Consider the following 27,994-nt stretch of genomic DNA (forward strand, 5'->3'; position numbering starts at 1 on the left):
TTTGAGAGAAGCCTTGAAAAATGACGAGGAAGGAGATTCCAGAAAGAGAGAACTGAGAGAGCAAAAGCAGTTTCCGAGGAAACGGAAAGGTCAATGTGGCTGGGCGGCTCAAGCCAAGCGAAGGGCGCGGAGATGAACACAGAGGAGGCGGGGCCGGATCCTGCAGGGACTTGTAGCCCACAGTGAGGTCAGATTTTATTCCCCAGGTGATGGCTTTACAGCCAAATTTGCTTTGTAGAAGGGTGCTCTGGCAGCTCGTAGGACTTCTCCAAGCCCCAGTGGCTCATGCTCCCGCGCCGCCAGCGTGTGACGGCCAGCTTTGCCTCTGTGCCGTCATCGCCCCTTGATAGCGTTGCTTCTCCCCTAAATCCTGAGTCCCCCGGGTATGCCCCCCACCCCCGGCCCCCTGACAGCAGCGCGCAGCCTCGCAGGTGGCGCGCGCAGCCTGGCTCGGCGGAGGGTGCCTAGGGAGATGGCACACGGCTGAATCAGAAGCCTGCGCATAACTTTCCCCCTGGAAGCGGGGCCTCCCACTCGGCGCGGCTACACGGATTCCGGCCGGGGGCGGCGGGGGAACTGGCGCGTGACGCAGGCGGCCGCATGTGGCCTAGGAGTGTGCCGCTCGGGACAGGTGCGGGGCCGCCAGCTCGGCACCCGGGCTCCCGCCCGGGGTTCTTCTCGGCTTCCTGGCCGCTGCGGTCTGGTCTTGGGACAGTGTCCCCTGGGGTGGGATGGGGCTGGCGCCTTCGTGGAGAGGGGCGCACTTTGGTTGGGGGCGGCCCGGAGGGTCTCCCAGGCGCTACGCAGAGCGAGCAGCAGGCCTCCGGGGCGCCCGGCAGGCTGGTGGGAGGGCCCGCGGGCCTCGCGACTCGGGAAGTTTTTTTTTTTTTTCCTTAAGGACGCTGAGGCTCAGCTTGTCTATCTAAGAAATGGGTGTTTGAAATAAACAGCTGGCAAAGCACTTGCAAATCTGGCCTCGAGCTGGGAGTCTAATTCACTTTCATTTCTCTCCTCCGTCTGGAAGCCCAAAGGGCTGGAGTAGCGGGCCACCACCCCACCACACCCCTCTGTCCCCGCCGCGCGATCACTAGAATTGACTTTGCATCCCCTGGGGCCTGGAAGCGCCGGAAAAGCCCCCGCGGGGCGCGGTCGTGGAGCCGGGTCACGTGACCGATGTCCGCTGGCTCCTGGCAGCGGGCCTGTGCGCATGCGCACTTATCCCCCCTTTTTTTTTTTGGTAGGCTCGGACGCAACCACTGTTAGCTCCTCCTCCTCCATCCTTCCTGACATTCACTCCCTTCCCCCCGCCCTTTGGTTACGTCAGGCGGACAGGCCGACTAGCCAATCACGGCGCTGAAATCATAGGCTGGCACGCGGAACCAGTCGGATCGGACCAATGGAGGCCCTTGGAGCGGGCGCGCCCCAACCGAGCGGGGAGCCGGGGCCAAGTGGGCGGTGCTTCCCCCAGTCAGCATGTGGGCGGGGGAGGGCGGAGAACAGAAGCCGCAGAGGCGTCGACAGCCGCGGCGACGACGACGTTCCTCAGTCTTCGGGGTGGGCTCGGCGGCGCAAGCCGGGCTGCGCGCAGGGATAGGCGGTTTGCGGCGGCAGCGGCCCTAGGGAGGCCGCGGCGCCATGGCGGGGCGGTAGACGGGCTCGGGCCGGCGAGGCAAGGGGAATCGGCGTTGATCCGGCCCGCGGCGACCTTCGGCAGGGCCCGGGGGTGGGGAGGCCCGGGGCGGGGGTCGTCCCGGGCAGCGCGGGGCCGCGGGGCGGGGCTCGTAGGCCGTCGGGGTGCAGGAGGCCTGGGCCGCCGCGAGGAGCCGTCGCCGCCGCCGGTAGCTGGGCCACGCCGCCGGGCCGCTCGACGACGACGCTCCCGCGGGGGTCCCGCCTGAGGAGGACGCGGCCGCGGCGGCGGCGAGGCCGCGGGAGGCCGCGGAGGATGGAGGAGCGGAAGGAGGAGGGCGAGGCCGAGATCCAGGAGCACGGGCCCGAGCACTGGTTTTCCAAGTGGGAGCGGCAGTGCCTGGCCGAGGCCGAGCAGGACGAGCAGCTGCCCCCGGAGTTGCAGGAGGAGGCGGCGGCCGCCGCGCAGCCCGAACACAAGCAACAGAAGCTGTGGCACCTCTTCCAGAACTCGGCCACCGCCGTGGCCCAGCTCTACAAAGGTGAGGGCCGCCGCCGCCGCCGCCATCTTGCGCCCCTGCGGGGCTGGCCGTCCGTCGGCGGGGGGACAGCCCCGGGGTCGGGGGCTTCGGCCGTCGTGCCGCGTCCCCGCCGCCCCCTCCCCGCAAGATGGCGCCGCGGGAGGCGGGCCCTCGGGAGGGGCTCGGGGTGGGGGGGCGGCTGGGGCCCGGCCTGGGGCAGGGTTGGGGGGGCGCCCGGTTTGAGGGACGCACCCCCGGCGGGGCTCAGGTTAGGGGGTCCCCTGCCGGCTTCTGAGGCCGGGTCGCTGGCGCCTCCCCGGGGCCGGGGAGGGCGAGGGAGGAGCCCCCGGTCACAAAATGGCGAAGGGAGGAGGCCCCGGGGCCCTATTGTGCCGCAGCCGGCCTCGGGGCGGGGACTGCGAGGGGCCGCCTCCCTCCGCCGCGCCTCGGCCCTTGGCTGCGCCCCCCCTTCGCCCTCCGCCCCGAGCTCCGGCGGCTCCCCGGGCCGCCCCGCCGCCGACCCCCTCTTCTCGTCGGGCCCACCACCCCGCGCGGGATCACGAAACTTGAACAAAATGGCGAAACCTAATATGGCCGTTCCCGAATGATCGACGCCCAAGTTTCATCGCTTGTTCTCTTTCTCTCTGTGTCTCTGTGTGTTTCTCTGTATGTGTGTCTCTCTCTTTTTTTGTCTTCCCTATACCTTTCGTCGTTTTTCAGACCGGGTGTGTCAGCAGCCAGGACTTTCTCTGTGGGTTCCCTTCCAAAACGCAGCCACCGCCGTCACGAACCTCTACAAAGGTAAAGAGAACCTGCAGCCTTGCCGCTGGCGGGGGCGGGAGGAGGGCAGCCTGCGTCCGGGTTTCGGTCGGGTGTTCTGAGTGCAAGGGCCGCCTCGATCTCGATCGCCGGAGTGTTTCCTGCCCCGGAATCCAGCCACTTAAGTCTCAGTACCTTGCAGCTGGAGGGTTCCGCTGATGTGATGTCATCTCCAGATAACGGGAATCTCATCTGGGGTCGTTTGGCCCCCTCGCCCGCACTTGGCGGTGTCTGGGGTACTCTAGGGGGCTTCCCCGATGGCTCAGTGGTTAGATGCAGGAGACGTAAGAGACTCGGCTTCAATCCCTGGGTCAGGAAGATCTGGAGAAGGAAATGGCAAGCTACTCCAGTATTCTTGCCTGGAAAATCCTCATGCACAGAAGACCCTGGCAGGAGCCGTAGAGCCGCAGAGAGTCGGACACGACTGAACACGCCTGCAAGGAGCACGCTAATGTCATCATTGATAGGCTTGCTGCGCGTGAGACCGCCTACCAGTCCCTACCCCAGGTCCCAGAGGGTAGTAGTGCCCAAGTTGAGAGGCCCAGCACTTCAGCCGGCCAGACGTGCTCTTTGGGCATCTGGGGAAGAAGAGTTTGTCTCAAGGACAGAAGTGGGAGGGACACTTGTTTTTGGAAAAGGATCTCGTGGAAGGCAGTTTCCTGCAGGCCCTGCATTTAGGTGCATTGGAAACTAGCCAGTTGGAATAATCTGTGCTCACGTGAACGTGCTGTTATTTCCTAGCAACGGCATCAGATATTTGCTTTCAGAGCTGCCTTCTATTTGACATCTCATTGTAGGTAGGAAATCTGATCAGTTTGAGTTGATTAGTGTTTTTTGGTAGTGCCTTTATGCAGTTAATCCCGCCCCCTCCACCATATGTGCCTGAATATTCTTGCCCATTGCACTCTCAGTAACAGTGGGTTTAGATTTTTGTGTATTACTCGATTTTTGAAGATTTGGAAATTTGGGTTTGATTTTTGGCAAGATTTCTGTGGAAAAAGGAATTGAATTTGAGTGTTAATCTTAGTAAAAATGTAATTAAATGCTTTTAAACAGCTAGAAATTGCTGATACTTGCAATAGAGCTTTGTGCATTTCAGAATTATCAAAATAGGTTGAAACAGGCTGTGGAGCAGACTTGGTTCAGATTTTCATTCTTGTGTAAGAATGAGCAAATTAAGATAGTACTCTTCAGGGGAAAACGTCCTTTATTTTGGATTTCCTGGGTTGATCTTGCAGTTTTTTGGGATGGTAATTTGAGAATGTAAGATTAAACTGGTGAATGGAATGTTAATTTCAGGGAATAATGAACTAATAGTGCAGGCTTACTGAAAAAAGGGAAATGATTAAATGTTATCCCAGTGGTCAGCTTTGATTTTATGTAGCTGATTTGCTTAAAATTTGACTTTTAGTATCCATTACTACTTGAGGGTTTTGAACGTTCTCTGGAATTGCTCTAGGTTTCACCCAAACAGGAAATTTTGAAATAATTGTTGGAGCTCATTTCTTGGAAAATTCCAGTTTCTGGAAGTATAATTTACATACAGTAAAGATCATTCTTTTAAGATGTATAAGTTGAATTTGACAACCACTTTGTTAGTAAATAGGATATATCTATCCCCTCACCCTTGCCCCTGGCAAGTACTGATTTGATTGTTGTATGTATGGTTTTTGCGTTTCTTTAATTTAGCAAATAGAACTGTATAATGTGGAGTCTTCTGTGACTGGCTTCTTCCACTTCCATGTTTCTGAGATGCTCCATTGAGTTCACATTGTTGATAATAACAAACAGTTCAGTAACCCCCCCTTCCCCCCACCTTCCTGACTAGCTTCTGTTGTGTGGAGGTGTTACAGTGTATCCACTCAGTTTTAGCAGTTATTTTTTAGTTCAAGTCCTTTTTATGTGCCAGGCTCTTTGACTAGGGAGGGCATACACAGATAATGAATGTTCTACGATTTTGGTGCTGTTGGTGTGCTCCTGGAATGTATCTCCTTGGGACTATAGCTGGCAGTTTTCTTTAGTGTTAATTCTTCATATTAAAAAAATGGATTCAGAAGCTGAACTCTGAAATAATCCCTAATTTACTTGATTTGAAAATGCTTCTTAACGGTGTTTTTCTTTGTTCAGAAAACTTGAAGAAAGACATTGAATTCCTTTTTAAACAAACATGAAATTCTTGCATTATTGCATATGCTAGATTGTCAGTCCAGCCTTAGTTTTATTTTTTATCCTATTTCTGTAAAATGAAATACATCCCCTTTTACTATCCTCTTTCTACCTGAGGAGTGGTTAATTGTGGTTTGTGGAATTTGGTTGTGTAGCAGTATTATTCTTTGTTTAGTTGATGCAAGGAAAGTGTGGATGAGCTCTGCAGATCCTCACATTCTTCCTCCTTTTCAGGGTGTGGTCTTCAGAGAACAAGAATGCAGCTGTATTAATAATTGAGCACTTTAAATAGAATCAATAAAATTAGCAAGGTAGTGTCACAGTACATGCAGCTGTAAGTAGTGGTAAATTTAGTCACAGTTCTGATTCAGTATCTAAATGTAATTTCCAGGAGGGGGGTGGGTGGGGAGATGGTTTTGAGGGATCCCTGTAAATGGACAGTGCTCTTGTACTTTGTATGATTAAGCATTTATCTTACAAGCTAAAAATGGCTCATTTTGCCTCACCCAGCCTGGAGAGAGGTTGGCACTTTTACTAGCTTCTTGATAACAGCTACAGTGAGTGCTTAGGAAAGTCAGAATGAGGTAAAAGTCTAGCAGAGGGCCCCTTTTGATTGCCTGTGGGATTTTGAAACATGGAACGTTCAGTTGGTTTGGTTACATGTGGCTGGAGACTTGGAGGAGAGTGAGTTGGGGTGTCCTCAGTGTGGATGGAACTCAGCCAAATGGAGTGTATGGTTTCCTCCCACTTCACATACTGAGTTGGGTCAGACATGGGCATCCTTGGAAGGGTGAAAAGGGAAGAACATTCTGATGACTGGTGGTGGTTTCTACTTTGACTTGGTAAATTTAAAGGAAGTGCTGTTTGTTAAATATTCAGTCGGGTTGTGTCCCTGGCTTAGTACATTTTTTTTCCCCTACAACTAAAAGGGAGTTAAGGTTTTTAATTTAGTCCAGCTTGATGCTTATCTGAGAACTGCTTGGTCAAGCCTGTTTGCCTCTTAAATCCACCTCCCGTTTCCTTGGCTGACTGGTTTCGATCTCTCTCCTGACTCATTAGTTTGAAATTGCTTCTACTGTCAGGGGCTTAAGGTAGTGGCCATTTCCTGGAGGACAGAGCTGTCCTGTGGAGCCTCCTGGTCATCGGAGATGGGCACTGTGCTCCGCTGGCTCTGCAGCAGCCACCTGCGAGCCAGTGCTTGCCTGCACCGCTTCTCACCCTTCTCTCTCTCTCATTGCTCTCAGCTTTGTCATGTCTTTCCTGATTTTTGTCTTATGTTAAGCTGTCTACATTTTAAAACTGTGTCTGAAACTTGAGTTGCATACTGACTTCTACCTTATATGTTGAGATCTTACGATATAGTTTATATTAAAGAGGTTTGTGGTTTTCTCCTTGCACAGCTTTTGTCCTCAAGGTGTGAATCTAGCAGCGCTTGCAGAAGGCCAGGGCATCATTATCATGGAGTCTTCCCCATGATGCCTCTAGTTCAGAGTTGAGATTGTTCTTTCTACTTAGTTATATGACCCTGGAGACAGATAATGGAACAAAAACTATTTGACTATAATGTGCCTTCATTTTCTCAACTGGAAATAGGTTTAAGTACCCACAACTTAGCAACCAAGCTCTTAGTATGGCATGTAGTGAGTCTTCAAGTGAGGAGTGTGTTGGTGGTCACAGACTACGAGTTGGTCCTGTTTTTCAGATAATGTTTCTGGTTGTGGACTGCTTAACATGAAGGGAAGAAATTTCCTTCTGTTGGAATAACTTCTGTGGCGTGTCTTCATCTTTCCCTAAAAGGGCTAAATGTAAATAGAATTGACAGGGGAGAAAAATGGTAGGATGCCCTTTAATGTCCTTAGTTTTGAGACATCTTGATGCCAGATCCTCTGTGGTATGTTGTTCTCACTTCAGTGTGGTCCTCTTGGGTTTGTATGTGAACTAAAGTGAACAGCATGTACTAAGAATTTGTGGATGAGGGGTGTTTAAATAACTGGTCAGAGAAAGTATAATCTACCTGCAGGCAGATACTGAAGTTTGAGCTTATGTTTTGACCTTGGAGTGGTTTGTAACTCTCCTGCTACAGAAAACCATTGAGTTTTGAGACTGTTGGGGCTTCCCTGTTGGCTCAGATGGTAAAGAGTGCCTGCCATGCGGGAGACCTGGGTTTGATCCCTGGGTTAGGAAGATCCCCTGAAGAAGGAAATGGCAACCCACTCCAGTATTCTGGCTTGGAGGAGCCTGCCAGGCTCCAGTCCATGGGATTGCAAAGAATCTGACCAAACTGAGTGACTTCACTTTTACTTTGAGATTGTTCAAAACATTTTAGTATGGATTAAGATTAAATACCCCGAGTCTCACTAGGCAGCAGCTTCAGTCATTACCATTATTGTTTATCTGTGAAGAGTTACAGAAGAAAAATCGGTTTCTTATGTGTATCTTCTCTGTAAAAGGTTTTGGCTGCAGAGACCAGAAGATAAAAGTCAGGCTGGACATGGATTGGCTGCTCTCTAGCTTGAAGCCTGAGGGTGGGATTGACTGAACCCAGTGGCTCAGCCCTCCCTCCTCTGCAGCGCTTTTCCTCCCATGTGTGGGTCTGCCCCTCTGGGCTTTATCATTAGGCTAGTTTCAGTATATTAGCCCCTGGAGAAGGAAACGGTAACCCACTCACAGTATTCTGGCCTGAAAAATCACATGGTTTTGTGGTTGTACAGATTTGAGACTAAACCAAACGTTTCATCATTTGAGCAAATGTGGAGGAAGCTTTCCCCAGAGCTAGCCAGAGACTTGGAATACCTTTAGGAGAGGGAGGACACAGACTGGATGGCAGGCAGGGGGCCGCTTGCATCCTCCCTGAGTCCTGCCATTCATGCTAGGCGAGGATTTAAGTCAGTGCATAAGTTACCTAGAAGTTGTTTATTTTGGATACTATGTTACAGAATGTATAGAAACTACTTCCTTAAAACAATTGAAAAACTTTTTTTGACATGACTCAAAATTATTTCTAATGAAACATATATGTATATATATATATTTTTTTTCCTAGAGCAGAGTAGTTGGTTAGTACAGATTTAATTCTAAGTTCAAATGTTTGTAGTTGTTAGTATTCCTTGGAAATGCACTTTGGTCTATCTGATTTTCTGGTTTGTAGGTCCCCTAAAGATATGGAAGATGGCTTCTCTGTTGTTGAGGAAGAAATTTATTTTAGAAAGAGCTTTCGCTGTCTAACTTTGGGCAAGGCCCTTTGAGCCTCAGTTCCAATTCCTTGTTTATGAAATTGGGATATCTGCTTTGGTTAACTCATACATGAAATCTGATTATGTCTGTTTCATGTAACAAAGTTTTGCATTTGGTCTTCGTCTCAGAAATCATAGATCCTTTGCCTGCTATCCCTTGCCAGTGGTGGAAAAATGAGACTAATAAAAATTCTTTGAGTTCAGTGTCAGCTACTTGCATTGTTGTTCAGTCGGTAAGTTGTGTCCGACTCTTTCCGACCCCACGGACGGTAGCATGCCAGGCTTCACTCTCTTCCACTATCACTTTAGCTATTACTGCAGCTACTTAATATAAAAACTTTTTTTTTCAATACGAAGCAAAGATGTCTACTGTTTCTTGTATGAATCAGTTTGTTTTGACTAAGGAAATGAATGTGTTGTGATTAGAGGTTAGATTGACATTTTGATGCCCTTGGGCTTTTCCTAACCTTCACGCTTATGGCTGTTTGCTGCAGTGGCTTTGGCATCAGTAAAATAGTGTTGGACACAAGACTCTGTCCCACAGCTTTCTGTGCTCTGCCCTTCTAGAACTTGGTGGTCTAGTTGACACAGTTCAGATGCATTCAAAGCAGTCTTTGGCCGAGAGCTTTCTGGAGGCCATCTTTGAGTGTTTATTATCCTACTAGACCTTAAAGTAACCTGTGATTAAAAATCTAGTCTAGTTATTCTTAAGATTCTCCAATAAGCATTTTATCTCTTCTGCTTAGTTCAGAATGTGATAGGAAGGTTTCATTTTCAACCAAATAACTCTTCAGAATTCTTCAACATTTGTTCAGTTGCTAAGTCCTGTCTGACTGTTCCATCCCATGGACTGCAAGAATCCAGGCTCCTCTCTCCTCCCACTATTCTTGGACTCTGTGCAGATTTATGTCCATTGAGTCAGTGATGCCATCCAACCATCTCATCTCTGCTGTCCTCTTCTCACCTTTTGCCTTCACTCTTTCCCAGCATCAGGGTGTTTTCCAATGAGTTGGCTCTTTGCATTAGGTGACCAAAGTATTGTAGCTTCAACATCAGTCCTTCCAACGAATATTCAGGGTTGATTTCCTTGCAGTCCACGGGACTCTCAAGTGTCTTCTCCAGCACCACAGTTCGAATTCTTTAACGCTCAGCCTTCTTTATGGTGTTAAAGAACTGTAAAGAACTATAGTGTCAGCATGATATTCTTGGTTTAAGGAAATGATGGAGATTGGGTTAATTTATGTGGCAGTGTTTGGCTTTGGCTTTCAGGATATGCTGTAATGGTATAAGAGCAAATTTATGCCCAGACAGTGCAAAAGCATGTACCTGAAGACATGAATGTTCAGTCTGCTTTTCTGCTCCTGTACCTCTTCGTCTGTTAAGAGTCTGCTTACAAAGTGCTTAGTGTGTTCTTGGTTGTTCCTGATGTTGAGACTTGTGCAGAACTTTTGAAGATGAAACGATTGGTCAGTATTTTAAGACGTTCACAGCTTGTTATATAACTGCTTTTAAAACTATGATTATTGAGTTTTTCAGCTTTGTTCAGCTCTGTGATTAAAGCATCAGCCCTTTGCAGATCTGACTTTTGGGATTTCCTCATGTGTTCAAATCAAAACAAATCACAGCTCTTTATTCCCAGGATTGTCAGGTTTTTGTTTTCTTTTTCTTAAGCCACCTCACGTGGTTCCTTCTTTTGGCTCTTGAGTTTTGTATCAGGTTCAGCCTTGCTGTCTGTTTTGTCAGGTGTACATTTACATGCCTGGTTCATCTTACTTTGTACTGTCCGTGCTTGCTTCACACTTGTTTCTTGTACCCCTTTCATGCTTTCAACTTTTTCCCTATGGACTTCCAGTTCTGGGCTTACCCCCATTTGGTTCTCGAAAAATTAAAATTTCTCAGGTCATTCTTTGTGGAAACAGAAACTTCTCTGGTTAAGAGCTTGATTACAACGATGCTCTCAGGTCGGGCAGGTTTGTAGAAACCTGCTTTCTTGTAGAAGCATCACACTGGACAGCTACCCTCATTTTTGTGGTCGCATGGGGTGGGGTTAGTTTACTCCATAACTTAATTTCTCTTAAAAGTCACTTAGGGTCTACACCCTGCAGCCTTACAAGGTCATTTTAGAGATTATCCACCCTTTATCTAAGGTTGGCTTAATCTAAGTCTTTAAGAGATGGGAAGGCACTTATCCTCTTAAATGCTATTCACTTTTTAAATGGGGTTCATGCTTTGTTTTGTTGATGATAAAATGAGAAATCAGAATGCATTGATTCACACTGTAACTTGGGCATACTAGTAGTGGGACACTGGAGAAGTCATTCAGGAGTAGCATTTATATCTGTAAAATTAGAAAGCTGTGATGGAATCTATTATTTTCTAGCGTACTCCCATGACCAACTTGTTCCGTTTTTCTTCTTAGCATCAAGAACTGATCATCTGCTAAAGAATAGGCCTTATTATAAAGTTCTGTTTGTGCTACCCTGTTGCTTTTTTAAAAAAATATTTGGCTGTGCAGGGTCTTAGTTGTGGCATGTGGGATCTGTCTAGTTCTCCAACCCGGGATTGAACTCCAGGCCCCTTGCATTGGGAACCCAGAGGATTTAACCCCCTGGACCACCAGGGAAGTCCCCATGTTTTTTAATAATGCAAATTCAAGCAGCTTGGGAGCCTCTGTGGTGTTTGGATTGTTACCTTTCTTGGGACACAGCTCTTTCTTTAGTCACTGGTTTGCTTATCCTTTCAGCATCTACTTTAGATGTAGCAGATAGAATTAAAATCAAAGCCAGGAAAAGTAATAGAGGAATGATTCTGTGTGTTAAATGAGAATTCGTACTTGGGGAAAGGAACCATCTTCTCTAATGTCGTTAAAGATGTATTAGTGATTTTCCTGCTAACACAACAGCTCAACTAAAAATTGCAGTAACTTAAATTCCCAGGTATTTTTCTTTGAACTGTAAAGCCGCTAAAGGGCAGGCATCATGGTTTTCTTTTTTTTGTCTAGGGACAGGCCTCGTCTTACTGAAAATTTGGGTTTAGTGTGTACAGGGGGCAGTATCTACTGGGAGGTGAGGAGACCAGTCATAGGTTTTAGGACAGGGTCTTTTGGGAATGGTTAGAAGTTACAGAAAACTGTTGGGAACTGGAAGCAGAATGAAAACATTCCTAGGGAAATGAGTGTGGCTTTTTGTTTCCGCAGTGCTATTTGGTTTTGGTGACTAGTCAGTCAGTATTAGTTTTCCCTTAAATTTTTAAAATATTTGCTACAGTGTGTGTGTGTGTGTGTGTGTGTGTGTGTGTGTCTGTGTATGTGTGTGTTCAGTCATGTCCGGCTCTTTGTGACCCTTGTCGTCTGTAACGTGGGATTTCCTCTGGCTCTATCCATGGGATTTCCCAGGCCAGAATGCTGGAGCGGGTTACCATTTCCTCCTCTAGGGGATCTTTTAACTCAGGGATTGAACCCATGTCTTTTGCATCTCCTGCATTGGCAGGTGGATTCTTGACCACTGCACCACCTGGAAGCCCTGCTCCTGCTTTTAGTGTCCAGTTCTTGATGCTGAACCTGTCAGTAGGAGTACCTGTCTGAAGTGACATGGTACTTGGAGGGAGAGCACAACCTGAGTGACTTGTGGCAGTGTTCAGTCATCTGTTGAAGGATGTGAATGCTCCTGGGTAGAATTCCTGAGAGTTCGTTTTTCTGAGATGACAACATAGCTTAGTGGTTAAGGCCCATAGACTCTGGACCAAAAATTGTAGCTCTTGAATCCTGTGGTGGTCACCCAGGGCCTGTTGCCTCGGTTGCACTGAGGGGACGGTAGTGCAAGGTATTCATGTACCTTTTTTCTCAGGTGAAGCTGGGCAAAGTACTAATAAACGTTTAGTGATTTACCCATTGTTAGCATTGTTAAATACTGGAGAAGGCAATGGCACCCCGCTTCAGTACTCTTGCCTGGAAAATCCATGGACGGAGGAGCCTGGTGGGCTGCAGTCCATGGGTCGCTAACAGTTGGACATGACTGAGTGACTTCACTTTCACTTTTCACTTTCATGCATTGGAGAAGGAAATGGCAACCCACTCCAGTGTTCTTGCCTGGAGAATCCCAGGGACGGGGGAGCCTGGTGGGCTGCCATCTCTGGGGTTGCACAGACTGAAGCGACTTAGTAGCAGCAGCAGCAGCAGCATTGTTAAATAAGCTAGGTTGCTTAGATAGTTAGCTTCTTAAGGAAACATTATTAAAATGCTAATAATTTGGCTAATAATTAGTCCTTTTTATCTTGATTTTTTTTTAAAAGAACAAGACAGAAGTTCCAGGATTGTGTGATGTGTTGACTGAATTTAGGCAGTTGTGATTAGACGTCATGTATAACATTATAAACATGAATGAAGTTCAGTGGAATAGATGACTGATAGACTTAAGAGCCCCCTACTTAATGATACTCATTTTGGTGAATTTGTAAAATGGTTTTCTGTAGGAGGGAAGGCGCCTTGGCTCTACTGATGATCATGTATCTTTTTCTTCTTTTTTTCTAACAGAAAGCGTGGATACTCATCAGAGAAGTTTTGATATTGGAATTCAGATTGGCTATCAGCGACGCAATAAGGATGTGTTGGCTTGGGTTAAAAAGCGCAGAAGAACTATTCGTAGAGAAGATTTGATCAGCTTCCTGTGTGGAAAGGTTCCTCCACCACGAAATTCTAGAGCTCCCCCAAGACTGACTGTAGTGTCCCCTAACCGAGCTACTTCAACGGAAACTAGCTCATCTGTAGAGACTGATTTGCAACCCTTCCGGGAAGCCATAGCTCTGCATGGTAAAGCCGTTTAAACATATTTCTTTGGAAAAATGGTTAAGAGTGTGTCTGTGGACCCAATTTCACATTTAGGTTTAGATCCAGATATACTGTTTTTTGTCTATAATAGTACCTACTTGCTCTAGAAATGTTTTAAATAGAATGTAAGCTAAGAACTTACATGGGCAGTTTTTGAATGTTAGCCAGCCTATCCTAAAAACTGTTTTTGGAAGTTAGTTTGAGCTGATTGGTGTTAAAATAACTGCATCTTTTGCAACATTGATTAGAATTTATTGCTTTACACTTCTGTTGTACATACTCTCTCACTCTTCTGAGTCAAAGAGGAAGTTCTTGTGCCGTAAGAATTCTTTCGCCTATATAATTGCCTGGAGAGCCTAGTCAGTGACAGGCAAGTAAGGCAGGTAACTGTCGGGGGAGTTCTCTTGGGAACTCCCTTTGTTAGCTTAGGTTATTGAGTGTGCCTGCAGAGGGTGAGTGTTGATGGGCCTGAGAAGGAGAGGACAGATGTGAGAATAGTTAGGTTAGCTTTCCTTATGTCTGTTGTCCGGAGGGCCTTGCTTGATAGTCAGGCCTGTCAGAGGCCAATTCCATCTCCATCTCCCCAGGGGCCAGACCTGCTGTCAGAGGGCCTTCTTGGCTGATGGGTTTAAGTCCTACTGGAGAAGCCTGGGGAATGTAGTCAGTAAGTCTGTTGTGGATTGTTCTCTAATGCAGGCTTCCAGATAGAAGTGGGAGAGGTATTCTATAGGTCATTCAATACTGCTGTAAAAATACAACCACAGAATATCAAGACTTGGTGTTGAAGCCAAGATGAAAACATGGATTGTGCAAGTGACTACGCAGATAGCAGTCATTAGTGAGTTAGGTCATGAGCCTTGTTAAAAGTTAACATTTCTGGACCACAGTGGAGGTCATCTAAAATAAAGTAACCTGGTAATAATAAGTGGGATATATACAAAGAGCTTCTGTATCATTGAAGCTTTAATGCTTACAGAGATTCTTTTTCTCTTTGGCAAGCATTGCTTCTTTATACCTAAAACCCCATTCAGAACATGGACTTGGGAAAAGTGTTGTTATTTTTCCCTGTCCTGATTGTGAGTTTATGATTAGTTAAAAAGACAAAAACATTTTATTGCAAGAAAGTTCATGATGTATGGATGCAGTACTTAAGACTGCTTGCTGTTCCTAACATAGTGGAATTTTTGAAACTCAGGCAAAATAGAGATTGATCTGTTCTGTTGAATTAAAAGTTTCACATCTTTCACCACTAAGTTTGGAAAAAATTACTAGACATGTACAGTTTGTCAGATTAATTGTAGTGCATGTTAGTATTTGATGTAGTTGTGTTTCCTTAAACATTTTGATTTTCTTTGTCATCCAGTGGATATACGATTCATTCCATTTCACTTTTGAGTCTTTTTTTTCCTGTATTATACGCTTAGAGAAAACAATTTTGAGAAACATACATAAATGCCACTCTTGCTATAAAACCTTTAGTGCAGTTGTACACATGGTAAGAAGGACAAGCCAGGAGCCCACCCCCCACAACTACTGTATTCTCCAGCTCCCATTCCGTTTTCTTAAATTGAGTTCGTTCAACTTTTGTGATTTATTATTTTACTGAACTTTGGGAGTTTTAGTGTTGGTGTAATTTTAGGAAGGTACTATTTAAAATTTTGATTTGTGTTTGAATTGTGAGGGTTTTAAAAAGTTTAATTTTAAAGCTATCTAAAAAAATAACCTTCCACTTTGATAGACTTTTCAAGTAGTGCCAATACAGAATATATTGTATTCCTAGGGTTCATGCACTGAATTCGCATAGTTAAAACTTGAAGTTGCAGTGCAGTAATAGAGCAACTTGTAAAGAGTATACAGAAATAAGTTATGGAGTTTTGTGCTCTTTTGGTTTTAAAGGACATCCATGAATTGAAAATGCTAGTCTGAATTGAGTATTTTGAGTAATTTAAATGATTTCTAATAATAGGGCATTATTAACTAAATTGTAAATTAGATTAATGGCTAACTTTGTAACCTGGTGTCCTGATGATCTGATTTATTGAATAGTTTCTAAATTGAAGTCTAAACTATTCAGATATTTTTAAATATATTTGGAAATATCCTAATTAGGGTGCATGCTTGTCAGAATTTGGCTTTGCATATAATTTACATTGCCAGATCTACCAAATGTGAGGTCAGATTGCAGTTCTTGGGGTTCTTTGGAGGGAGAGGCTACATTTATGAAGTTTTGGGGTCCTAGGGGGAAGTAGGAAAAGAATTGAGTCTGACTTGAAGTTTCTAATCAAAGCAAACATTGTAGGAGGTCATGTTTGTTTATTCTTCTCTACAGATGACCTCATGTCCTCACAAAAGAGGACAGTTATTTTGTATTTTTTTTTAAAATCAGCTTCTAAATTCTCATTTCCACCAGTGCTCCCATATATGCTTAAAATTATTTGAGTAGAAATGGCCACGACATAATTGTTGAGTATTTCATGTTAGACAGTGAGGGTCTAATGATAAGGTCCTTTGATAAATACCCCTCATGACCTTAGACTTAAATATGCAATTGCAATTAAAAGTATTGGGTCAGCCATAGGTTCTTTAAATGAACCTTTTGGCCAACCCAATACATCAGTTAATAGTTATCAAACAATTTCAATCAAAACTGTCAGCTAATGGTTACTGGAATTTAAGGAATATAACCTAGTGCTTTATTTTGGCGCTTGTTTGCAGCATATGTTGTTCATTTTCTGTGTACATGATATGTCCTCATCTGGATGCTAAACTCATGGAAATCAGAGAAATGCATAAGTGTTTGCTGTGTTGATGACTCCTTTTCTTAATCATGCTTGTCTTAAAGAATATTATCTAAAATTTATTGGGAACTGGATTCATAGCTGGCATCTTGTTTTTATGTAAACAGATTGCAGATAGACCAAAGATCATCTGGATCATTTTGTGGTTCCCTGCCTGTCTTCTGATTAGGCTTCTCTTAGCCATCCTTTCTCTTCTAGAAATTTTCCTTTTCTGGTCTTCTCAGTAGGCTTCTTTGACCTCTGACCTTTCAGTGACTTAGGGGAATAGGTTACATTCCCCTGGATTTAGCTGTTAGCTACCTCCTGCAATCCCTTTAAGGGATTTTTAGTCTTAATTTCTAAAATTTGTCCTTACAGTTTAGATCCTCTCTCCAGACTGCTTAAACATGTATACCCTGTTGTGCCCTGGCCTACATCTCCACCAGGGTATCCCCAACTACAGCAAAAACATGTTTTTTCCCTCATTTCTGCACTCAGCAGATGTGTATGTGGCAGATACTGTGTAGTCTCTGGGGAATATATGATTGAATAGGGTGCTTCCTTTTCTGTTGAGGTCAGTGCACACTTGGATAATTGATTTTAATGTCATATGTAAGGGTGTTCTGGGGTCAGAAAAGAAAGTTCCACAGTGTGCCATAGCGATAAGTTCAGAGAAGGCTTTTCTGGAGGAGGGGAGCCCTGGGCTCTTGGAATCATCTCCTGCCTGTTCTTGCTTCCCAGTCCGAGTTGACCCAATCTCCAGTCCATCTTTCCTGGGACCACTGGAGTGATCTCTGATCTTGTTGGTTCACTGAAAAATAACGTTCGTTTCCCTGTGGTCTGTAGGGTGAAGTTAGAACTCAGCATGACATTGTAAGGCCCTTGTCAGTTGATCTGACCTTGGGTCAGGTTTCTTAGCCGTATTGTGTCATCTGAACACCTTCATGGTTTTTTCTAAGCTTTCTCTTCTGCCTGTTGATCCCTTCAGACTGATGGAGCGTCTCCTCCGGGATGGAGCTTGCCTTCAGTCTCCCTGTTCTGTGGTCTTCCCTGAGCGGGCCATCTGGTCTCCTTGTCTGTAGACTGGGGGTGTGGTGGGGCAGGGCTGTGTCTCAGAGCTGCTGGCTGTGACAGGACCTGGGATAGATATGTCCTGAGCCTGACACAGGGTTCAGAGGTCTGTTAAGTCAACAGAACAGAGAACTTTTACAGAGAGTTGAGGCTCACAGATTTCCTGGGTGACTGCAGTATGAGGGTGAGGAGATTGGAGAACAGAGCAGGTGTATCTTAGGACTCTTGCACGGTCAGCTCTTCACCCTGAACAGCTGAGACTTGGAGTGGGGCCTGAGGGTGATGAGGCACCATTAAAGCAGTCCTTTCAGTGTTAGGTCATGTCAGCGTCCTGCTGGGGGAGGGCTGTCCACATTTACCCAGGGTTATTGCTATCTTATTGAAGAAGAAAGGCTTATTTGACTAAAATTGACCAGGTCAGTAAACGTTTGAATAGATATTCCAGATCTATCTGGCTCCCAAATTCAGTTACCTCTACTTGTACATTTAGGGTTCCTCATACCTTGCCGTCCCCCGCCCCCAGCAGGTCTCTAAGCTTATTTTTCTTCCCTGAACACATTAGAACATTAAGTTTGGTATTTCTTCCTCGGGGTTTTCCCCATAAGTGAATCTGGGTACATAGGCTTGAAGATGAATGGCTTGTGACCTCTATTTCTGGTTCGTTTCAGCAGGAAGAGTATTCAGGCTTTGTACCTAGGCTGCGTTCCCAGTATGACCTTGGGCAGGGTGACCAACCTCTCCAGGGCAGTCACCTCTGAAAAGGTGACGTGTTTTGTTTGTAAGGCAATACATAGAGTGAGAAGCCAAGTGCAGCACCTAGCCTTTACACAGGTAAAGTGTTCTTTGCCTTGAGAGGAGAGGACTTCGGTTAGTTCCAAGTCCTGTGAGCGCCCTGATGGCGATACTCCAAAAACAGGCCTGGAGCTTAGGTGGCCTTTGAGGGTCCTTTGCCTCTCCTTTTAGTAAGGGTGGCCTTTTAAATGTGCAGTTACTCAAAAGGAAGGGATAATTTAAAATTTAGTGTTAACTACCTATTTATATTATTACTTACTAAGATCTTGAGCTTGTTTCATGTTGGTATAAGCTGGGGAGGTTGGTGGTGGAAAGATTCTGAGCTGACTTGACTTGCCCTGGGTCTAGAAAGCCTTAGATTGAAGTATAGTCTCCTCAGAGGAGTTCTGTTGGTCATCATGGGGATTAGATGAGAAAGATCCAGAGTTAGAATGGGGCCCAGGTGTGGAAGAGACCTGGATGGGAGAGGATGCTGCAAGTCAGACCTCACTCATTTGCTAACTCTATTAAAAACCTTGCTCTTGCTCAGATCATCTTAGAGGTGGTCTTTGTACGTTTCGAGCCCTGGTTCAGACTGTTCCATAGAAATCTGAGACACTTGGGTTTAGTTTCAAAAATCATTTTGATGACATTCTTAACTGCAGTACAGGGAACTAATCCCATTGGGCCTGGGTTTGACTTTGTAAAGTTATTCAGTTCACACAGGGTGTGCTGTTAAAAGAGTGGGTAACTGGTGGGGGAACCATTGCTGTCACTGGCATTTGGCTTTAAGATGCCTCCTTGCTCAAGTTCAAGTTACTTCCATGTTGTTTAAACATCAGTGGACTACTATGTTTGTAAGTACTGAAAGGGTCTTAGGCAAGTGCAGGCAATCTGGCCTTTGATATGATACTGGAGAATTCCCTCCCTTGCCAAAAGGGAAAGTGTTTTTAAATTTGATGTTTTTTGTTTCGTTCTGAGATAATGTGTTGTTCGTTTAAGAAGAAGACATAGTATTTAGTGCGGGTTGAAGTCAAGCAGTTGGTTTGGAAACCCTTGTGCGTGTGTGCATGTGTCTTTGAGTGTGTTTGGCTGGCTGACTGTGGTATGCAATTAAAATCCTTTTGTGAAAGGTGTGGTCATTTAAAAATGTATATTGTCATTCTGTAGTCTTTCCTATTGCCCAGCATTTACTGAGCACAGTAAATAGCCAGGCATTCTGATTTTCAGAGGCTAGTGATAGGAGCAGATGATACAAAGATGAATCACATAATCTCTCAAGGAGTTTCTAGCCTAATAGAATTGTATTATTAGTCAGTTTGAGGCATGTAATCCCAATCAGATTGAGGCACAGATCCGTCACTTTAGGAGTTAATAGCCTCCATATCTGGCTTCTGTCTTATGTCTAACAAAGTCTTTCTGGCATATGTGGTGATCCTTAGTCTCTTAAATCATTAAGGTGCTTGACAAGATTCTTGGATCTGGAGAGACTGAGTGTAGGGCCTTAGAAGAAAAAGGCATTCAGTTGAAATCTTATTCAGGGATATAAGGTTAGGTAGACATCTTTACCTAGAAAAAAAATGTAAGGCAGATTCCTAATTTGTCATAAAATGGTTCCCTGCTTCCTCTGGTGTTTTGGAAAGCTGTGATTTTAGGCAGTATGGACCAGTAGGATTTTCTTTCTCCTTTGAGCACAGGTTCTGTTGCTTTTGTTATTTTTGTCACAACATTTGGCCTGTGTCTTCCTGGTAACCTTGAGATCTGTACATTTAAGAAGAAATTTGAGTATTGATGCTTGGTTCCTGTCTCTTTCTATCACTTTTTATTTCTTCCATTGATAAACTTAAATACATAGAAACAAATGTTGATAGTCACACAAAAAGTTCTTTTAAACTGATGGTACAATATGAAAGAAGCTTCTTGGCCGTTTCAGTTGCAGAGAATAGATTAGAACTGGCTTGTGGGGGGATTTATATCCAGTCTTTCAGAATCCCTTTTCCACATCTTGCCCACACTCCTAGCACAATGTGTGGAACACAGTAGGTTCTTAATAAATGCTTGTTGAATGTTACATTCTGCATCTTCCTGAAATAACAGAGAACTGTCAGTAGTTATTTCACAGTAAATGTTTGCAAAACTTATTTGGGAATTAAGATGTAAGAGATTAATGCACCAAAAGCAAATCTCATCTCTTAATTGCTTTAAATTGATTATTTAAAATAATCTTTAATTGAAACTCTTCTGAAGGCTGGAATTTTTTAATTATAGCCTTTGTTCAGACCAGCCTCTGAGAAGAAAAACAATCAAGGCGATTAAGATAGTATTAAATTTTTGATGAAAAGTTGGCATTTTCTGTTTATTAAGATTTAGATATTAGCTACTGAAGTTTCTTGGAGATAGGGCTTAAAAAGCTGCCAGCATTAATGATACAAAACTTGCAGTAAAATTTTCTTGGACACTTTTTTCATTGAGGTGAAAAAGGAGTCCATGTAGCCAGGCCTTAAAGCCAGTTTACTCACCTAGTACTTCCTTAATAATCCACTGGTAGTTGTGAAACAGTTTTAATATTTAATTTTTTTCACTAGTTTTCTGATTTAATAATACTGATTTCTTGGAAGATTTGAAAATTTCCAAAAAGTGAAAAATTCAGTATCTTGCTGTCCCACTTTACAGAGATAACTGCAGTTAAATGTTTGGTGCATTTTCTTCCAGTCTTTTTTTTTTCAATGTATAAATATTAAAATTATTTCATAGCTGAGATCATACTGCATATATGGTACTGTATCTTGCTTTTTTCATTTTAACGTCGTGAGCATTTTTCCCATGGCATTAAAACTGTCTGAAAAATTGAAAGCATTTTGGGCTGTCAGCATAACTGAAAATGTTTTCTTGGTGTGACACATGTATCTTTGTAATTGGTTTGATTTAGTGTGCTTTACTTCAATAAAAGTTCAGAATTACAATTCACAGATTGGGGTGGGGAGTGGTATCTACTTCAAATTACCTAAGTCTTCCTAGTAGAATGCACTTTTCCATGCTTGAACTTCTCCCCCCTGTGCACTTAAAACACGACATTTACACACATTGCTTACCTGAAACCTCAGAATACAACTGTGTGCAAAGGGAGTTGTTGCCATTTGAATAGTGCAAGTTATTTCAAATGCAAGAATGCCAGCTTCTTAGGGCTTCCAGTCAGGATGTTAATCAGTTGGTCCAAGTTGTGGGGATTTCACATCCCCCTTCTGCCCGAGATGAGAGAGCCCGAGGGTCCTGGAGCTGCGCTGAGTGGATCCGCAGTAAACAGTGAACGGTCGGCCTTGTCTCCTCCAGGGCGAGGCGCGCAGGTGCTGCAGGAGGCTGGGCGGCCAGCGGAAAGGGTAGAGGCCGCCTCGAGGCCACTTCCAGGGCTGCGGGTCGGAGGAAGGGAAGCTGGCTGGGTTCTGCGTTTGCTTTTTGTGCCTCTGTGTGACCTAACTATGTGCTGGTAAACTGGAATTACATGTAATTAATTCTGAAAACAGGATTTTCTTATGACCCTGAGCATGACCTTGGTATGAAAATTATAGTTATGTGCTTTTAACAATTTGCCATGTAACCTAGATTCCTATAACCTGGACTGTAACTTTTGTTTTTTGCTCCCGTGGGAGCTTTCAGAGTATGATTAAATCCTCCTAATTGTTTTTTTTTTACCCCCACTCCTGCACTAATCATTTAAAAGGAATGCAGACACTTTTTAAAACGATTAAGTTTATCTTGTATTAAGCAATGGGGACTTTTCTGTCTAATGATACTGCTTGTTCTACTGCTTTTTGTCAATTGATATTCCCACAGCCCTTTCGAAAAAGTGTGTTTTGGTAGAAATTAAGTCGTATGCCCTTGGGCCATACAACTTAGTTTTTAGTTCTGAAGCATGTTTAGATTCTCTGTACTTGTATAGGCCTGTGATTGTTTATGTGGCTTAGCTAAGGTTTCCTAAAGCATCTCCTAGTAGCTGTCACTGGTTTATAAAATAAAATTTGGGTTGTTTAAAATACATATATTTTTGGTTGTTAATCTTAATTTTTTTGTTTGACCCTTGTGATGAAAAGTCTTCTTTTGGGGAAGATTAGTTAAGTTAAACCTTGAAAAGAATTTTCACTGCTGAGAGTAGAAAATAAAATAGGTAATGTTACACATTGTGACTTCTGCTTTAGCTGTCAAACTAAGCCCAGGGTCATACACCCAACAGAAAAAAGATTGTGGTTTTCTGGAAGTTACTGGGGGAATTTTCAAAAGGACCGAATTGATGTTTTAAAATCTCTCTTCTTTCTTCATGGAGGATAGCAGTTGAAGCATTTGTTTGAGGTGACTCTTCACTTCTGATGGAGCGTTTTATGAGCCTTGAATGTTAAACATACAGCCACGTGGCTCCTACATTAACCGGAAGGTCATTGGACCGGAGTTTGTTCTTTCTGGGGTCTCATGCTCAGGGGATCCCGAGTTTAATTACTGAAATAGCCCAGTTTATTGCCGAGGGCCTATATTTTGCAGCATAATTACCTTAGAACCTCCTGCGTTATGAAACAGGTATGAAAAGGTGGTCTCAAGTATGTGGACACTTTTCAGTAATACGTTACAGGATGCGAGATTAGGAAAAAGGCACAGCTGTCCCCCTCAAGGGGTTTAGTCTTGATGGAGAACTTAAAGACAAAAGACCAAACCCAGCAAGCTGGAAATAATTGAGTGTTATCTTCATGACAAAGACATATAAGGGAGCCACGTGGGTGTGTTTCCTGACATTGGAGAGGTGAATAAACATCAACAGCTTTGGATTTCAGAGTGAGGGGTAAAGCCTTGAAGCATTCTGTTGCGTGCCAGACACTGTGTTACGTTCACGAGAGACAGATGAACAGGTACTGTCTGGGAAGAGATGAGCAGTGGTACTGTGCTATGTGACATCAGCCCAGGGTGCTCCTTTCCTGTTTTACTTTATTTTAATAAAGTTGTGTGAGCTAGGGAAGAAGCAGTGTGGGTTTTTTCCCCAAAGGTGTTAGGTTTGGAGGACCAACAGGCAGCTAGAAATTCGAATGGGCCCTTGAGCTCAGGAAAAAGGTCTGTTCCTGTGGCACTGATGTGGAAAATGCCTCCTGTAGGTAAGCTTCAGGGGCCAAGGCGTGTAGCTGGCTGACGTCAGCCAGACGGACAGAAGAGAAGGCCACTGAGGAAGGAGTGGGCAGCCTGAGAACAGGAAAGAGAGTTTCAGAGGAGAGATAGGAGAACCGGGCAAGTTGCCCAGGATGGGAGACGGAGGTGGGAGGGACTTGGGCTTCACGCAGTGGGGAGCAGATGTCGGAAGGCAGGTGCAGACCAGGCCGTTTTTAGGAAACGCAGATGAGTTGATGCTGGGAGTGAAGGATTGAGTGTTAGGATGGGATTGAAGAGAGCAGAAGGGAGAGGAGCCACAGAGACACTACGAGGTAGACTGGAACCCTAAGTTCCTGAGGCTACTTCCGTGCTGAAAGAATTGAGATTTGAGGAGGTGGATAGAGTTAGGAATTTAGATTGTGCTTGCGTCTTGGGTCCCGGCTTTTGCTTGCTAGCTGTGTGACCTCGAGTGGCTTACTTATTAACCTTTTAACCTTGGTTTTTCATCTGCAAAAGCGAGAGGATACAGATCTCAGGGTTATTCCAAGGATGAAACGAAAAAGTGCCTGACCCAGGAAGTACTCCAATATTAGTGCATTTATTTATTTTTAATGGGCACTGGCCTTGGAAAGGCTTAGAGCCAGTGAAAGATGAGGTCAGATTTCCCCTGGCCACCAGCGGAAGGGTGAGAGGGTGCTGCTGCTGCCCAGAGGGCAGTGAGAGGTCTGGTTGGTTCCTGCAGGAGGGAGCTAAGAGCAGCTTAGAAAGGGAGGTATGGGCTGCAGAGAGTACCTGGGAGGCGGTTGGGGCCTACCAAAGATGGGCGGACGTTCACGGGCTATTTGTAGAGTGACAACGGTGTCAAAGGGAATTTAAACGCTTTGGTATGGTAAGTGGAAAAAGGATTCTCTGCTCCCTAATGATCAAATTTAAAGTACATTTACAGAGTAAATTAGAATGGGTCCCTAGGAAATCAACCTTTAAGCTGACTTGTTGAGATAGGAGTCCTGTTCTCTGCGAATGTTGATTATACTAGATCGGATCAGTTCAGTCAAGCAAAGAAGAAATCCATTATGAGACTCAGATAGCCCAAGGGGAAGTTCTTGAGAAGGAAAATCCAGTGAAGTCAGGTTATTGAATTCAAGGCTGTGGCGTGTCTCCTAGCCCCTCTCATGCCTTTCACAGGTGTATCCCGAGCATTTAGAAGCAGAACATCCATTTGCCTCCTTTAACTGTTCAGGGGTCTAAGGAATGAGTATCCAACCATGTGTGCTGGAATGCTTTGGATTTAGTAACTCTTAACCTTGAATGCAAGGCAGCAGGAATTTTTATACCACCCTTGCTCTCCCCGCTTCTCTGAAGGATTAGAGATGATGTTGTTAGGCTGTCCCAAGTACAGTCCAGACCTTGGGGTGAGCATGTAGGTTGATTTGTCCAGGGCAGAATCACTTTGTATCTGATGTCCAAGGATCATTCTTAATAGTTAGGGACTGCTTTTAAGGCTCAATAGTGTATTGTTTTAGATGCTAAATTATAAAGTCACTTTATAGAGATGTCAGAGTTGAGTCCAGTCAGGGCTGGAAATGCCTGCAGGCTCCCCTGTGCGCGTGAGCACAGCACAGGGATCTGTTGGCACAGAGAGAGGACAAGGAAGACATTCTGTTTAAAGCCAGCACCTCTTCCCTCAGCTCTTGTTACAGATTGTGCTTACCTTGTAGAGTAGATGGCAGGATTTCCTGATGGATTTGTACACCTAGGAGGGTACCTGCCATGTATCATATGCTTCCAGTAATTGGTAGTTACCTGGATTGTAAATATTGATTAGTATTACCCATGAACATCGCCTGTGTCAGAGCCAGACGATTCATTCCTCCAGGAGAAAAACCGCTCCCCCGGTGAACCCCTTTGTGAGGAAAATAGGCAGACCTCCTTTTTCGCGATGACGACGTTGAAAGTAAAAGTGGGTTGCTTTCGAGAGGGTGGAATAATCGAGCAACTCTTAAAACCTTTTTTCTTCTTCCTAGGTCTTAGTGGTGCAATGGCTAGTATAAGCGTGCGCTCGAGTACCCCAGGCTCTCCTACACATGTAAGCAGTGGATCGAATGCTAGTCGAAGGAGAAATGGACTCCATGATGTCGATTTGAACACTTTCATATCAGAAGAAATGGCACTCCACTTGGACAATGGTGGAACTAGAAAGCGTACCTCAGCCCAGTGTGGCGATGTCATTACAGACTCACCAACCCATAAACGCAACAGAATGATCTAAACTGCAAACATTTTTCACACCCACCATGCTGCTTGAAAGCCACTTGATCCTCAACATATTACTATTATTGCAAAGGAAACATATGAGGCCATCTTCCATTGTTCACTGTTTAAGACAAGTGAATCCTATAGTGGTTGCCATAAAAAGAAAGTTCTAGGTATTTATAGTAGATGCCTCTTGTAACTATGGCTTTCTTAAAACTATAATCCTAGCAGAGGACATCAGATACCGTGTAGTAGGATCCTCATAGGCAAACATATATCCGTTTCAAGGCTAAAAGTGACCTTAACTGTATTTATTCTCAAAGGGGAAAGGAAATATCAGATGTTTATTTGGTTATAGAATGGTTTTTTTGGGGTGGGGGGGAGGGTCCATTTCCTGCTGTGTTGAGTATTTTGCTCCAACAGTATTGCCAGGTTTCTAAATTGTCTAAAACACATGATCTGGCTTCCTCGTCAGATCTCCAGGCTTCCATTTCTGCAGCAGCACTGTACCACGCACCTGATTTCTCTCTAGTAACAGCGTGCAACTTTGAATTATTATTGAACTGTGCCCTATTTTTTAGTTTTTGAAGCAGTCTATAATTCTGGTGATTGTGTGATGTAAAGAGGTGCTATGATGGTCATGCAATTAATACTTAATACTGAATCAATACACAGAAGTTTATTGGATTCACTTTGTGTGTGTTAGTGCTCTAAAAGTAGCAATATTAAATTGCCCCCCCTCCCCCAATCAACCCTGTAGGCTTAAAATAATTCATCTTTAAGACAAGTACTACTTCCCAAGCAGGGTACTATCCTTATGGTAAATGTAAACACGATGACTGCATTGATGGAGACCTGAAGTAGAGAGGTCACGAATTCTTGAGAACGGGCTTCCTTTTTGGTTCAGTGTTAGTGAGAGGGAGATGGGTGGTGGGGGAGGCTAGGCATTGTAGTCTTTCACATTCTGTTTTACATTTTTCATGAATGTTCTGCTTTGTGCAGTTTCCATTGGAATGGGTGAAAGAGAAAGGTCTTTTGTCTGCTAATAATTAATGTGATCCCAATTTAAATAGCAAAACCCAACTCCACATCCCTCTCCAAGAAAGTGCAGTTTGGAATCTCATTCTGGGAAAAGATGGAATCGCATGGAAGTCCTCTAGATGTTAGGTTAGACCTAAATAAAAGTTCTCATAGATTCCTCTTTTGAGTAAATATAAGACCTCTTGTAGCTACAGTGTTTTAGAGCATGTTTCATCTTCATTTTTAATATCTTGAACTGAATGGTAGTCTTTTTTTAGATGAAGAACTGATGTCAGCCTGCCAGGTACTGTAATTTATTCTACCATATTATTATATATATATATATATCTCAAGTAGGACAGTGAAAATGTTTCCTTGCAAACTTATAGTTCAGTATCAGTTACTTCCTGTTTTTTATCCTTTAAAGACTATTGCAAATCAGTATAAGGGTTTTTCCAGTAATTACTCACAGCACTTTGTTAACGTTTGCAATTTTCTCTGGCCATTTAATAATCTTTGAAGAAATTTTGCTAAGTTCACCATAATATTCATTGACAGGTGGGATGTGAATGGAAATGTGTGAACTGGAGTTCTGTATTCACTATAGATAAACAGCCCTTATTTAAAGAAAGTCAATTCCATGCTAAACCTAGGAATGAAAGTGAGGCATTTCTAAATTTTTGCAAAAGTGGATTTTTTTTTTAATATGATAGGAAGAATTATAACAGTTTATCATTATACCAGAAATGGGCAAGCTTATGTATTCTCAATACTTGACACTTCCTTTTGGAATATACCAAGAAATGCATTTGGAGTTATCTTTGTTTTTCTATCTTTGTAAATTTAGGTTCTGGAATTGGGTTTGATAGTGTGAAGCGTTGCTCACAAGAGGTCAGAACTCCTTCTAAAGGTTTTTGAGGCTGAGGAACACATATTTAATCTCCTCTTTATGCCTTGGGTGTAGTTCCTCTCTCCAAGTTAGTGACAAAAATTTTTTTTGGTGGTTTTTGTTTTAGTTGGTGCTCTGAATCTCAGTACCCTTTACTCTGGATTGTCAAATTTTGATAAAACATGTGCCATTTTCTTTGGTAAGAGAAAGCAGGTCTTCACGTCTGCCAGAACACAATTTATATATTGGCTCCATTAAACTTTTGAAAAACTTTAACATTGTTATTCTTTTCCATTGCATTCAATTCTAAATGCGGTTTGTCACCAGACTGGTTAACTCCTTCCCCATCTCCACCCCATTGCCGGAGACCCAGGAGGTTGAAAGGGAGGTAATTTCTCTTAGGAAAATTTAGTTCTGACTGCTAGGTTTTTTGCAGCCTTTCTTTGTGCCATTTCAGATGCAAAACAAATCATGGAAGATTGCATATTTGTGTGATACTTTTTTAATAATGTTGAATTTTTTTCTTTTTTTTTTTTCTCCAGTCTCTTTGAGAACAGTGTAGGCAGAATTTTAAAACTTTAACAGTTTATGTTGGGGGAACAGAACCTCTTTTCATCTTAAGCTAGATTCTGGGATTCTTTTAGACGTCACAGCTCATGAGTTCTGCTCCTGTCACGTTAACTTGGCGTGAGTGGGTTGGGTTCTCCTTCTGCAGTCTTCCAAGCATGGCTGAGCATTAAAAACTTACATTGAATGTTTAGTATTTTATAGAGCAAAGTGAATGGAAAGCATTTGGCTGAACTTAAAGACCTGCAGTCAAATTCTTCAGTGTGGTTTACCCAACCGGAGTAGTGGTGCACACCTTAAATCATTCAATGAATAAATAATTAAAAAAA

The 27,994-nt window shown here is 44.0% G+C and overlaps 1 protein-coding gene across 1 annotated transcript; it reads left to right on the forward strand.

Annotated features, from left to right (window-relative positions):
• C25H16orf72 (chromosome 25 C16orf72 homolog) lies at positions 1,247-27,994 on the forward strand. The gene is made up of 4 exons (XM_018040433.1): positions 1,247-2,171; positions 2,871-2,951; positions 12,900-13,175; positions 24,961-27,994. The coding sequence occupies exons 1-4, from the start codon at positions 1,946-1,948 to the stop codon at positions 25,203-25,205; spliced, it is 828 nt and encodes a 275-aa protein (XP_017895922.1). The 5' UTR covers positions 1,247-1,945; the 3' UTR covers positions 25,206-27,994.

This window comes from Capra hircus, chromosome 25 (genome assembly GCF_001704415.2).
Source record: "Capra hircus breed San Clemente chromosome 25, ASM170441v1, whole genome shotgun sequence".
Taxonomy (NCBI): domain Eukaryota; kingdom Metazoa; phylum Chordata; class Mammalia; order Artiodactyla; family Bovidae; genus Capra; species Capra hircus.

What these genes read in the sequence shown, in the direction of transcription:
- C25H16orf72 (XM_018040433.1), top strand. Translation starts at nt 1,946, where the DNA reads ATGGAGGAGCGGAAGGAGGAGGGCGAGGCCGAGATCCAGGAGCACGGG. An exon ending in CGTGGCCCAGCTCTACAAAG is followed by an intron (nt 2,172 to 2,870) that starts GTGAGGGCCGCC and finishes GTCGTTTTTCAG; the next exon opens with ACCGGGTGTGTCAGCAGCCA. An exon ending in CGTCACGAACCTCTACAAAG is followed by an intron (nt 2,952 to 12,899) that starts GTAAAGAGAACC and finishes TTTTTCTAACAG; the next exon opens with AAAGCGTGGATACTCATCAG.